This window comes from Oncorhynchus kisutch, linkage group LG6 (assembly GCF_002021735.2).
Source record: "Oncorhynchus kisutch isolate 150728-3 linkage group LG6, Okis_V2, whole genome shotgun sequence".
NCBI lineage: Eukaryota > Metazoa > Chordata > Actinopteri > Salmoniformes > Salmonidae > Oncorhynchus > Oncorhynchus kisutch.
In genome coordinates this window covers 60,944,592-60,959,408 of record NC_034179.2, presented here as the reverse complement: position 1 = coordinate 60,959,408, position 14,817 = coordinate 60,944,592, and the positions used below count along the sequence as shown (strand labels likewise).

Here is a 14,817-nt window from a genome sequence, read left to right as displayed (position 1 = left end):
TGAATTCACCTGGTCAGTCTGTCATGGAAAAAGCAGGTGTTCCTAATGTTTTGTACACTCTGTAACAGAGTACTTATGACAGAGATCATAAGATACAGAGGTAGAAAGAGGAAAAAAGGGGGGAGAGATTTCAAAATATCAATTTTGGTCGAGTTGCGTTGTTTCCCCCATACAGCTGTGGAAGTCGAGTGTGTCCCTACAGTACAAGACACATCCTGCGCAGTACAGCTTGTAGAAGAAACGGCTCGCATAAAATGAAATATAACGTTGCAGATTAAGTTCAGAATGGCACAATTTAATGTGTACAACATCTAAAGACCTACATCACTATACTGAGACCAGGTCTGTTTCTAGAAGGACGTATTTGGGTGTTTTTGGAGCATGTCTTTTGCGTGCCCTGATACAGCACAACGAGCAATGACAAAGTGAATTGCGGCTGCGGTAATTCTGCAAATGCGTGACGACATGTAGCGTGTTGTTTCCTGATTATTGTGTTAGGATGTTCTGTGACTGCTCTCAGGGAGAGGACTGATAGAAGAACAGAAAGAAGGGAAAATATTGTTACTTTGGCCCAACGCCTAGAAACTGTGTGTGCAAGGTCATGATCAGCCTATTGCGCCCTAAGAGCAGAGACACCTAGTTTGGGCATGAGTATAAAGACACCCCTTCAGAGGTTCTGACAGACTTGTACTTTGAGAATTAGGTTGGTTGTAACCTCTCCGGCCGTGATAATAAAGACATGCTAATTTAGCTTTGACTTGGAGTCCTTAGTGGTAACTTCCACGACATAAGCCAAAACACAAAAAAAAGTGTCTAGATCCTTCTATAACATGTCATTTACATCAAAACAAGAGATTTACTTCAGAAATAGGAACATTCTCCTTTAACACCTGAGTCCTAAACTGCCCTCCCAGCACGAGGGAATAAAGATGCAAGGAATTTTGCAGGTTATTCCAAACAAGAGGGGGGGAAGGGCAGTAAAACTAAAGGAGGATTTTACCAAAATTGGTCAAGACAAGAGGGACCTCCATTATTTTAATCTGAATAACTCGGACGAAACAAATTACGAGAACATCTTGTTTATGACACAGCTAACACCAATGGGCAAAATATCGCCCTGCTGCAATCCGTCAACTATTTATTCGAACAGGTTTGATTTGGCCGTCTTTTGACATCCGAAAATAGGCTGTTGACCAATATAAATTGTTATTCGCGCATGGCCACTGAAAGGTCTGTGGGTTCGTTGTGTGAATGAACGAATGCATTTTTCACTGCCAGTTTTTTACATTTGAAATGCATCCGTGCAGCAATGTATCAACTTAGCCAATGTGATCACATCACACCAGAGCTACATGTTGCTCTCGCCATTCAAACTTCCCCGCTAGTTCATTGCCACAGTTGTAGTCTATTTCATAGCCTTTCAGCAAGCAAGAGGACCGATTGATGCTTATCTCTCTGAATAGGCCTAGGCATATTCTTTGTTTTTTATTGCTCAAAATAAGTTGGAAACTACACTGAACAAAAATATAAAGACAACATGTAAAGTGTTTCATGAGCTGAAATAAATTATCCCAGACATTTTTCATATGCACAAAAAGCTTATTTCTCTCACATTTGGTTTACATTCATGTTACTGAGCATTTCTCCTTCACCAAGATCATCTATCCACCTGACAGGTGTGGCATATCAAGAAGCTGATTAAACAGTATGATCATTACACAGGTGCACCTTGTGCTGGGGACAATAAAAGGCCACCCAAAAATGTGGAGTTTTGTCACTGTCACGCCCTGACCTTAGATATCTCTGTTTTCTATATATTTTGGTTAGGTCAGGGTGTGACTAGGGTAGGTACTCTAGGGTTTTTTGTATGTCTAGGGTTTTCATACTTCTAGGGGTTTTGTATGTCTATGTTGGCCTGATATGGTTCCCAATCAGAGACAGCTGTTTATCGTTGTCTCTGATTGGGGATCATATTTAGCCCGTTTTCCCATTTTCTAGTGTGGGATCTTGTCTACAGTTAGGTGCCTGTATGCACACTAGTAGTTCACGGTTCGTTTGATTGTTTGTTGTTTTGTTGAGTTTCAGTTCATAAAAAATATGTAGAACTCTATTCACGCTGCGCCTTTGTCTCACTCATACGACAAGCGTGACAGAAGATCCCACCACAAATGGACCAAGCAGCGTGTACAGGAGGAGTGGACTTGGGAGGAGATCCTAGACACAGGCTGGGGAGTATCGCCGTCCGAGGGAGGAAATTGAGGCAGCGAAAGCGGAACGGCAACGTTCCGAGGAGTATTACCAACGAGGCAAGCACGAGAGGCAGCCCCAAAATATTTTTTGGGGGGGCACACGGGGAGATTGGCAGAGGTAGGGTTTAGACCTGAGCCAACTCCTCGTGCTTACCGTGGGGAGCTTGTGACTGGTCAGGCACCGTGTTATGCAGTGATGCGCACAGTGTCTCCAGTGTGCATTCATAGCCCGATGCGCTCTATTCCAGCACCCCACATTTGCCGCGCTAGAGTGGGCATCCAGCCAGGACGGGTTGCGCCGGCTCAGCGCTCCTGGTCTCCAGTACACCTCTTCGGACCAGGATATCCTGTGCCGTCTCTACGTACTGTATCGCCAGTACACCTTCACAGCCCAGTGCATCCTGTGCCAGCGCCCCGCACGCATCGAGATAAAGTGAGGATCCAGCCAGGACGCATTGTGCCAGATCTATGCTCCAGGTCTCCAGTGCGCCTCCACAGTCCAGTACGTCCTGTGCCTCCTCTCCGCACTCACCCTGAGGTGCATGTCATCAGCCCGGTGCCACCTATACCGGTTCCACGCATCAGGGTTCCAGTGTGCCTCCACAGTCCAGTAAGTCCTGTGCCTCCTCTCCGCACTCACCCTGAGGTGCGTGTCATCAGCCCGGTGCCACCTGTACCGGTCTCACGCATCAGGTCTCCAGTGCGCATCCACAGTCCAGTAAGTCCTGTGCCTCCTCTCCGCACTCACCCGGAGGTACATGTCATCAGCCCGGTGCCACCTATACCGGTTCCACGCATCAGGGTTCCAGTGTGCCTCCACAGTCCAGTAAGTCCTGTGCCTCCTCTCCGCACTCACCCTGAGGTGCATGTCATCAGCCCGGTGCCACCTGTACCGGTCCCACGCATCAGACCTCCAGTGCGCCTCCACAGTCCAGAGCTTCCGGCGACAGTTCTCAGTCCAGAGGTTCCGGCGACAGTTCCCAGTCCAGAGCTTCCGGCGACAGTTCCCAGTCCAGAGTTTCTGGCGACAGTTCCCAGTCCAGAGCTTCCGGCGACAGTTCCCAGTCCAGAGCTTCCGGCGATGTTTCACAGTCCGGACAGTCACACAACACCACAGACAGTCACAGTCACACAACGCCACAGATTTCTGAAGTTTTGAGGGAGCGTGCAATTGGCATGCTGACTGCAGGAATAGCCACCGGAGCTGTTGAAATATAATTAAAATGTTCATTTCTCTACCATAAGCCACCTCCAACGTTGTTTTAGAAAATTTGGCAATACGTCCAACCAGCCTCACATCCGTAGACCACTTGTAATCATGCCAGTCCAGAACCTCCACAGCTGATGAAACTGGGTTTGCACAACCAAAGAATTTCTGCACAAACTCTGATAAACCATCTCAGGGAAGCTCATCTGTGTGCTAGTCGTCCTCACCAGGGTCTTAACCTGATTGCAGTTCAATGTCGCAACCAACTTCAGTGGGCAAATTCTCACCTTCGATGACCACTGGCATGCTGGAGATGTGAGCTCTTCGCAGATGAATCCCGGTTGCAACTGTAATGGCAGGCATAAACAGGCATAAACTACGGACCACGAACACAATTGCGTTTTATTGATGGCAATTTGAATGCACAGAGATACCGTGCCGAGATCCTGAGGCTCTTTGTCGCGCCATTCACCCGCCACCATAACCTCATCTGGGCTCCCAAGTGGCGCAGCAGTCTAAGGCACTGCACCTCAGTGCTAGAGGTGTCACTACATACCCTGGTTCGATTCCAGGCTGTATCACAACCGGCTGTGATTGGGAGTCCCATAGGGCGGTGCACAATTGACCAAGCGCCGTCCAGGTTAGGGTTTGGCCAGGGTAGGCCTTCATTGTAAATAAGAATTTGTTCTTAACTGACTTGCCTAGTTAAATAAAGTTTTTTTTTTAAGTTTCCGCATGATAATGCATGGCCCCATGTCGCAAGAATCTGTACACAACTCCTGGAAGCTGAAAATGTCACAGTTCCTCCATGGCCTGCATACTCACCAGACAAGGCACTACAGAGGGTAGTGTGTAGGGCCCAGTACATCAGTTGGGCCAAGCTTCCTACCATCCAGGACCTCTATACCGGGCGGTGTCAGAGGAAGGCCCTAAAAATTGTCAAAGACTTCAGTCACCGTAGTCATAGACTGTTCTCTCTGCTACTGCACGGCAAGCGGTACCGGAGCGCCAAGTCTTGGTCCAAGAGGCTTCTAAACAGCTTCTACCCCCAAGCCATAAGACTCCTGAAAATCTAATCAAATGGCCACCCAGACTATTTGCATTCAAGATGGCCACCTCCCCCCCTTTACGCTGCTGATAGTCTCTGTTGTTATTATCTATGCATAGTCACTTTAATAACTCTACCTAAACTCAACAAAAAGAGAAACGTGATCTCACAGTCAACTGCGTTTATTTTCAGCAAACTTAACGTGTAAATATTTGTATGAACATAACAAGATTCAACAACTGAGACATAAACTGAACAAGTTCCACAGACATGTGACTAACAGAAATGTAATAACGTGTCCCTGAACAAAGGGGGGGGGGGGTCAAAATCAAAAGTAACATTCAGTATCTCCAGAGTACTGGTCTCGGTGTAACGCTCATTCCTTCTATGATAAACGCGAATCTGACCATCACCCCTGGTGAGACAAAACCGCGAGTCGTCAGTGAAGAGCACTTTTTTCCAGTCCTGTCTGGTCCAGCGACGGTGGGTTTGTGCCCATAGGCGACGTTGTTGCCGGGGATTTCTGGTGAGGACCTGTCTTACAACAGACCTACAAGCCCTTAGTCCAGCCTCTCTCAGCCTATTGCAGACTGTCTGAGCACTGATGGAGAGATTGTGCGTTCCTGTTGTAAGCCGGGCAGTTGTTGTTGCCATCCTGTACCTGTCCCGCAGGTGTGATGTTCAGATGTACTGATCCTGTGCAGGTGTTGTTACACATGGTCTGCCACTGCGAGGATGATCAGCTGTCCTGTCTCACTGTAGCACTGTCTTAGGTGTCTCATAGTATGGACATTGCAATTTATTGCCCTGGCCACATCTGCAGTCCTCATGCCTCTTTGCAGCATGCCTAAGGCACGTTCATGCAGATGAGCAGGGACCCTGGGCATCTTTCTTTTTTTTTTTTTTCAGAGTCAGTAGAAAGGTATCTTTAGTGTCCTAAGATTTCATAACTGTGACCTTAAGCCAAATTTCTTCAGCCTCCTGAAGTTGAAGAGGCGCTGTTGCGCTGTCATTTAGTTCTGTTACCTTTGCCTTCTTGGGTACAGGAACAATGGTGGCCATCTTGAAGCATGTGGGGACAGCAGACTGGGATAGGGTGAGATTGGATATGTCCGTAAACACACCAGCCAGCTGGTCTGCACATGCTTTGAGGATGCAGCTAGGGATGTCATCTGAGCCGGCAGCCTTGCGAGGGTTAACACATTTAAATGTCTTACTCATGTTGGCCATGGAGAAGGAGAGCCCACAGTCCTTGGTAGGGGGCCGCGTCGGTGTCACTGTATTATCCTCAAAGTGGGCAAAGAAGGTGTTAAGTTTGTCTGGAAGCAAGACGTCGGTGACTATGACAGACTATGGTATTATTTTAATTCTTAGGTTTAGTTTGTGAGAGGCTTCCATACGTTTATATGTCAAGAGGGCAGAGGGGCCTACAAGTCATGTTTTTTTACCACTTTGTTTGCCGGACAGTTCCTGCTGCTGTGCAGCTTAAATGAGTTGCGTGTCCTACCCCTCTTGTCCTGAGAAGGATGGACTAGCCTGCTCTGGCGGCTTGAGACGCGCATGTCATAGGAGCGGTCTGTATTTACAACAACACTGACGGTCATTCTTCCGCCATTGCCACTCATAATATAGTTCAACATCGACAAATAAATACAATAGTCATACAAAATCTGGTTTAAGAACATAACCGTAGGCCTGTACCTAGGGCTAGGCCTGTAGGCATTTACCTAGAAGAAGACTACACAGATGGTCTGTAAGTAACTGTCACAACGATTGATAATTCACCAAATAAATAAAACAAACAAGTAAGCTAAGTTACAACAAGTTTACAACAGACAACTGGACATAAATGTTCTTGCAATGTCCCATGAAATATGTCTATAACATTAACATTGGATATTCTGAGAACATGGTTACCATGTTCTGGGTAAGTTTTGTTTGACATTAAGAGAATGTTATCCTAATTCTACCAAGGCCCACATCCCCATCATTTGCATGAAGAAAAGACAGAGATATAGGGGACGTAGGTCGGGGTGCCTTGTAAGGATCCGACGATGAGTGTGTAATCCGCCTCTACCATCAGTCCTTTTAGCCAACGTGCAATCATTGGATAATAAAATGGATGAGCTCCGATCAAGACTATCCTATCAGCAGGACATTAAAAACTGTAATCTCTTATGTTTCACAGAGTCTTGGCTGAACGACGACATGGATAAAATACAGCTGGCTGGGTTTTCGGCGCATCGGCAAGATAGAACAGCTGCCTGTAAGACAAAGGGTGGTGGTCTGTATCTATTTGTAAATAACAGCTGGTGCACAAAATCTAATATTAGGGAAGTCTCAAGGTTTTGTTCGCCTGAGGTAGAGTATCTCATGATACGCTGTAGACCACACTATTTACCAAACCGATGCTGGCACTAAGACCGCATATAAGAGCAACCAGAGGATAAAAAACTCTAGACCATCTTTACTCCACACACAGAAAAGCATACAAAGCTCTCCTCGCCCTCCATTTGGCTGACCATATCTCTATCCTCCTGATTCTTGCAAGCGAAAACTAAAGCAGGAAGTACCAGTGACTCGCTCCATACGGAAGTGGTCAGACGACGCAGATTTTTTATTTTTTTTATTTTTACCTTTATTTAACCAGGTAGGCTAGTTGAGAACAAGTTCTCATTTGCAACTGCGACCTGGCCAAGATAAAGCATAGCAGTGTGAACAGACAACACAGAGTTACACATGGAGTAAACAATTAACAAGTCAATAACACAGTAGAAAAAAAGGGGAGTCTATATACATTGTGTGCAAAAGGCATGAGGAGGTAGGCGAATAATTACAATTTTGCAGATTAACACTGGAGTGATAAATGATCAGATGGTCATGTACAGGTAGAGATATTGGTGTGCAAAAGAGCAGAAAAGTAAATAAATAAAAACAGTATGGGGATGAGGTAGGTGAAAATGGGTGGCTATTTACCAATAGACTATGTACAGCTGCAGCGATCGGTTAGCTGCTCAGATAGCAGATGTTTGAAGTTGGTGAGGGAGGTAAAAGTCTCCAACTTCAGCGATTTTTGCAATTCGTTCCAGTCACAGGCAGCAGAGTACTGGAACGAAAGGCGGCCAAATGAGGTGTTGGCTTTAGCGTGGCTTTGGCGTGCTACGGATGGGTGTTGCCATCGTGACCAGTGAACTGAGATAAGGCGGAGCTTTACCTAGCATGGACTTGTAGATGACCTGGAGCCAGTGGGTCTGGCGACCAGCCGACTAGTCGCAGTGGTGGGTGGTATAAGGTGCTTTAGTGACAAAACGGATGGCACTGTGATAAACTGCATCTAGTTTGCTGAGTAGAGTGTTGGAAGCAATTTTGTAGATGACATCGCCGAAGTCGAGGATCGGTAGGATAGTCAGTTTTACTAGGGTAAGTTTGGCGGCGTGAGTGAAGGAGGCTTTGTTGCGGAATAGAAAGCCAACTCTTGATTTGATTTTCGATTGGAGATGTTTGATATGAGTCTGGAAGGAGAGTTTACAGTCTAGCCAGACACCTAGGTACTTATAGATGTCCACATATTCAAGGTCGGAACCATCCAGGGTGGTGATGCTAGTCGGGCATGCGGGTGCAGGCAGCGATCGGTTGAAAAGCATGCATTTGGTTTTACTAGCGTTTAAGAGCAGTTGGAGGCCACGGAAGGATTGTTGTATGGCATTGAAGCTCGTTTGGAGGTTAGATAGCACAGTGTCCAAGGACGGGCCGGAAGTATATAGAATGGTGTCGTCTGCGTAGAGGTGGATCAGGGAATCGCCCGCAGCAAGAGCAACATCATTGATATATACAGAGAAAAGAGTCGGCCCGAGAATTGAACCCTGTACTTGCTAAGCTACAGGACTGTTTTGCAAGCACAAACTGGAATATGTTCACGGGATTCTTCCGATGGCATTGAGGAGTACACCACATCAGTCACTGGCTTCATCAATAAGTACATTGATGCATCCCAACAGGGAACGTACGTGAAGTCTGAAGTTCAAATACACCTTAGCCAAATACATTTAAACTCAGTTTTTCACAATTCCTGACATTTAATCCTAGTAAAAATTCCCTGTCATAGGTCAGATAAGATCACCACTTTATTTTAAGAATGTGAAGAATAATAATAATAATAATGTCAGAATAATAGTAGAGAGAATGATTGATTTCTTTCATCACATTCCCAGTGGGTCAGACATTTACATACACTCAATTAGTATTTGGTAGCATTGCCTTTAAATGGTTTAACTTGGGTCACTTTGGAAGTATGCTTGTGGTCATTGTCCATTTGGAAGATCCATTTGCTACCAAGCTTGAACTTCCTGACTGATGTCTTGAGATGTTACTTCAACATATCCACATAATTTTCCTCCCTCATGATGCCATCTATTTTGTGAAGTGCACCAGTACCTCCTGCAGCAAAGCACCCCCACAACATGATACTGCCACCCCCATGCTTCACGGTTGGGATGGTGTTCTTTGGCTTGCAAGCCTCCCCCTTTTTCCTCCAAACATAACAATGGTCATTATGGCCAAACAGTTCAATTGTTTTCATCAGACCAGAGGACATTTCTCCAAAAAGTACAATCTTTGTCCCGATTGTGCAGTTGCAAACCGTAGTCTGGCTTTTTTAGCATTTTTTTGGAGCAGTGGCCTCTCCTTGCTGAGCGGCCTTTCAGATTATGTCACTATAGGACTCGTTTTACTGTGGATATAGATACTTTTGTACCTGTTTCCTCCAGCATCTTCACAAGGTTCTTTGCTGTTGTTCTGAGATTGATTTGCACTTTTCGCACCAAAGTACGTTCATCTCAAGGAGACAGAACACGTCTCCTTCCTGAGCGGTATGATGGCTGCGTGGCCCCATGGTGTTAATACTTGCGTACACATTTTTGGACAGATGAACGTGGTACATTCAGGCGTTTGGAAATTGCTCCCAAGGATGAACCAGACATGCGGAGGTCTACAATTATTTTTCTGAGGTCTTGGCTGATTTATTTTGATTTTCCCATGATGTCATGCAAAGAGGCACTGAGTTTGAAGGTAGGCCTTGAAATACATCCACAGGTACACCTACAATTGACTCAAATTATGTCAATTATCCTATCAGAAGCTTCTAAAGCCATGACATTTTCTGGAATTTTCCAAGCTGTTTAAAGGCACAGTAAACTTAGTGTATGTAAACTTCTGACCCACTGGAATTGTGATACAGTGAATAAGTGAAATAATCTGTCCGTAAACAATTGTTGGAAAAGTAGATGTCCTAACCAACTTGCCAAAACAATAGTTTGTTAACAAGAAATTTGTGGAGTGGTTGAAAAACAAGTTTTAATGACTTCAACTGTACATACTCCCACCAGAAACCATGGATTACAGGCAACATCCTCACTGAGCTAAAGAGTAGAGCTGCCGCTTTCAAGGAGCGGGACACTAACCCAGACACTTATAAAAAATCCTGCTATGCCCTACAACAAACCATCAGAGGCAAAGGGTCAAGACAGGATTAAGATTTAATCATACCACACAGGCTCCGACACTCGTTGGATGTGGCAGGATTTGCAAACTATTACGGACTGCAAAGGGAAGCACAGCCGCGAGCGAGCTGCCCAGTGACATGAGCCTACCAGACGAGCTAAATTACTTTTATGCTCGCTTCGAGGCAAGCAACACTGAAGCATGCATGCATGAGAGCATCAGCTGTTCCGGATGACTGTGTGCTCACGCTCTCCGTAACCGATGTGAGTAAGACCTTTAAATAGGGCAACATTCACAAGGCCACAGGGGCAGAGGGATTACCTGAACGTGTACTCCGAGCATGCGCTGTCCAACTGGCAAGTGTCTTCACTGACATTTTCAACTTCTCCCTGACCGAGTCTGTAATACTAACCAGCAGACCACCATAGTCTCTGTGCCAAAAACGCCAAGGTAACCTGCCTAAATGACTAAATGTACCCATGAAATGCTTTGAAATGCTTGTCATGGCTCACATCAACACCATTATCCCACAAACCCTAGACCCACTCCAATTTGCATACCAGCCCAACAGATCCAAAGATGATGCAATCTCAATTGCACTCCACACTACCCTTTCCCAGCTGGACAAAAGAACACCTACGTGAGAATGGTATTCAATGACTACAGCTCATTATTCAACACCATAGTGCCCTCAAAGCTCATCACTAAGCTAAAGACCCTGGAACTAAACACCTCCCTCTGCAACTGGATTCTAGACTTCTTGACAGCCGCCCCCAGGTGGTGACGGTAGGTAACAACACACCTGCCACGCTAATCCTCAACACGGGGGCCACTCAGGGGTGCGTGCTCAGTCCCTTTCTGTACTCGCTGATCAATCAAATGTATTTATAAAGCCCTTCTTACATCAGATGATGTCACAAAATTCTGTACAGAAACCCAGCCTAAAACCCCAAACAGCAAGCAATGCAGGTGTAGAAGCACGGTGGCTAGGAAAAACTCCCTAGAAAGGCCAGAACCTAGGAAGAAACCTAGAGAGGAACCAGGCTATGAGGGGTGGCCAGTCCTCTTCTGGCTGTGCCGGGTTATAACAGAACATGGCCAAGAGGTTCAAACATTCATAGATGATTAGCAGGGTCAAATAATAGTAATCACAGAGGTTGTAGAGGGTGCAAAAGGTCAGCACCTCAGAAGTAAATGTCAGTTGGCTTTTCATAGCTGATCATTCAGAGTATCTCTACCGCTCCTGCGGTCTCCAGAGAATTGAAAACAGCAGGTTTGGGACAAGGCAGCACATCCGGTGAACCGGTCAGGGTTCCATAGCCGCAGGCAGAACAGTTGAAACTGGAGCAGCAGCACGACCAGGTGGACTGGGGAGGGGACAGCAAGGAGTCATCAGGTCATCAGGTAGTCCTGAGGCATGGTCCTAGGGCTCAGGTCCTTCTCCGAGAGAGAGAGAGAGAGAGAGAGAGAGAGAGAGAGAGAGAGAGAGAGAGTTGTGCTTTCATGGCAAAGCACAACTCCAACACCATCATTAAGTTTGCCGACGACACAACAGTGGTAGGCCTGATCACCCGACAACGATGATACAGCCTATAAGGAGGGGGTCAGAGACCTGGCAGTGTGGTGCCAGGATAACAACCTCTCCCTCAACGTGATCAAGACAAAGGAGATGATTGTGGACTACAGAAAAAGGAGGACCGAGCACACCCCCATTCTCATAGACGGGGCTGTAGTGGAGCAGGTTGAGAGCTTCAAGTTCCTTGGTGTCCACATCACCAAACAACTATCATGGTCCAAACACACAATCATGGTCCAAACTCCCCCTCAGGAGACTGAAGATATTTGTCATGGGTCCTCAGATCCTCAAAAAGTTCTACAGCTGCACCATCGAGAGCATCTTGACTTGTTGCATCACCGCCCGGAATGACAACTGCTCGGCCTCCAACCGCAAGGCACTACAGAGGGTAGTGCGTAAGACCCAGTACGTCAATGCGGCCAAGCTTCCTGCCATCCAGGATCTCTATACCAGGCGGTATCACATTGCCAAAGACTCCAGCCATCCTAGTCATAGACTGTTCTCTCTGCTACCGCACGGCAAGCGGTACCGCTTCCAAGTCTAGGTCCAAAAGGCTTCTTAACAGCTTATACCACCAAGCCATATGACTCCTGAACAGCTGGCTACCCAGACTATTTGCATTGTCCCCCCACCACCGCTGCTGCTACTCTCTGTTCTCTGTGTTATTATCTATGCATAGTCACTTTACATCTACCCCTTTGTAGATGTACCTCAATTACCTTGACTAACCTGTGCCCCCCACATTGACTCTGTACTGGTAGCCCATGTACATAGCCTCGCTACTGTTATTTTATTGTTGCTCTTTAATTTTTTTATTTTTTTCACTTCAGTTTATTTTAGTAAATACTTTCTTAACACTTATTTTTCTTAAAACTGCATTGTTGGTTAAGGGCTTGTAAGTAAGTAATTCACTGTAAGGTGACCTGCTGTATTCTGCGCATGTGACAAATAAAATGTTATTTTGTTACTCTAACTAATGGAAAACTGGACACTCAAACATCAGGGGGACATTACAGGTAAAATTACAAAAACATTCTCTTTCCCTAGAATTGTTAGCTGGGTAGTCTGGTTGGAAAGTTTCAAAGTGGGCACACTTTCCTATAGGATATCACTCTTCCAACTAGTCTGTTGTTTTTGACAATTGACGACCATCCACTTGTTCCACATAGCTGAGTAAACCCACTTGGGTCAAGCTGCCACAGTAGGGTACTGCAATTTTAACCCTAAATGTTTTTTCAGCTTTCTATCAGTTGCCCCAGAGGCACCAGGTCATCAAATTTAAGAACATTTTGAAGATTGTTCCACAAATAAGGTGCAAGAAAACTAAAACCTTATTTACTTATTTAACTCAGTAGAAACCAAAGGAATTTCCAGAGTTAGCCATCCCTAAGTGGTAACTCGTGTCTAAAGTTTGATGTTAGGTGCAGTGGGACTTATTTAAATGCGACATCAAAGAGGGCCAAACAACATTCTGGTAGGAAATGCTGGTCTCAGGTATGGGCGGTAAGTAGCCTAGCGGTTCAGCGTGTTGGGCCAGTACCAGAAAGGTTGCTGGTTTGAATCCCGTAGATGATAAATCTATATATGTCCTTGAGCAAGACACGTAACCCTAATTGCTCTGGATAAGTGCTTCTACTAAAATGAATGCAGTGATGAGTACTGAAAATGTTGCCAGTAATTAAGGGCAGTGCGCTATGATAAACTGCATCTAACAGCTATAATGAAGAGGCAGCTGCGTTCATTAAGATGATGTTAGGAAAGCCTTTGAAATCGTAGTTAGTGATCAACATTATCGAAAACCTTTGACAGGTCAATGACGAGGGCAGCACTATGTTGCCTTTTATCCATTCAGTGAACCACATCATTAATAACTAAGGATGCAGCAGAGATAGTGGCATGACCTGGTCTAAAACCAGACTGATGTACATGTATAATACATTTCAAAGATAAGAAATGTAATCTTTCGGGATAAACGTGTTTATTATATTATAGAAGTAACACTATACCGCTGCTTTCAGTTAAACATTTAACACGGAATCACTTGGTGAGTAGCCTACTGTACCATTTACGCGCACTACCCAAAATGACACAGGCTTATAACATGTGGAATTGAGTGATAGTTGAGTAACTCACACGTGTTTATAATAGATGAGCCAAACCTGATCTTTCTCGGATTTTCTTGTTTCCCTTCTCCCTCTGCCTCCTTCATGCTCTTTATCCGTGTCGTTCATTACACACTCTATCCCCTCTCTGCCCTTCTCCGGCAAGCGGCTAAAATAATTATCGAATAGGTCCGAAGTCGATACAGAAACAGCTAAAACCCCATTTTGAAGTTTTGAGGTTCACTGCTGGATGTGCACTGCAGACAGAGCGATGTAAAACTATTTGGAGTAGCTGCCTCCGGCTGCGCTGCGTTCTGCCCACAACCAGTCACAAGGATCTATCTCAAGAAGTGTACATAGCTCGCTGGTGCTGTGAATAGATAGACCTATAGCCGAGCCCATCTGCAAGGAAGATGTACAGTATGTTCGAGGCACGGTGTAGAAATGGTAGGGCCTATGATATAGAGCAGGGGAATGGGAGGAGGCCAAAGGGTTAATTAAGCTACATGGGAAGGGAGAGCATGCAGGAAAGAATGTCCGGTGTCCGGGCTCCGGGGCGTTTTGAGTGCATTTGCCTCGAGGATTCTGTTTTTCCTATCTTTGGAACAACAATCATAAACAAATAAACCTTTGTTTAACATTGTTTGTGGTGTTCAATCATGGCGCAACAATTTTCTAGGGAAGTCCTGGGATATACCTCGGGACAGTAAGTAACAGTGTGTCGCCAACGTCACCCAGCATAAAAGCAACAATTCATGTCATTTTGGGATGTTTGATTGCGTTTTCTCATAGGTCAACTGACAAAGTAGCCTAGTTTTGAATGACATTAGGCTACCCATCATGTCCAGAAAGGCTAAATTGATTCCAGGATCATACATTAATAAATTATAAAGTGTGAATTATTTGGATGAATCCTTTAGACTGTTGCCATTTGAATTTGGCCAATGTATTAAACACATACTTAATTATAATTCGGTTTATAGGATATTTGAAAACTAATCTGCAAACTGTAGTGTTCTGTAGAGCTTAGACCGACATTGGAGAGAAGACAACGTTTTTCGCACACCAACACATCAATGTTAATTGATTTTAGAAGGTATTTGGCAAACTGGAATCATGAATCAGCATTGAAACTG

General features: G+C 45.2%; 1 protein-coding gene across 2 annotated transcripts in view; it reads right to left on the bottom strand.

Annotated features, from left to right (window-relative positions):
• Positions 1-14,135, bottom strand: part of trpm4a (transient receptor potential cation channel, subfamily M, member 4a) — a 58,411-nt gene extending 44,276 nt beyond the window's left edge. Inside the window, exon 1 of one of the 2 annotated variants that reach the window (XM_020486122.2) lies at positions 13,739-14,135. In XM_020486122.2, the coding sequence (XP_020341711.1) occupies positions 13,739-13,810 (72 nt within the window). In that variant the 5' untranslated portion in view covers positions 13,811-14,135. The remainder of the gene's footprint in view (positions 1-13,738) is intronic. The other variant, XM_020486121.2, reaches the window with a different exon arrangement.
• Positions 14,136-14,817: the final 682 nt, after the last annotated feature.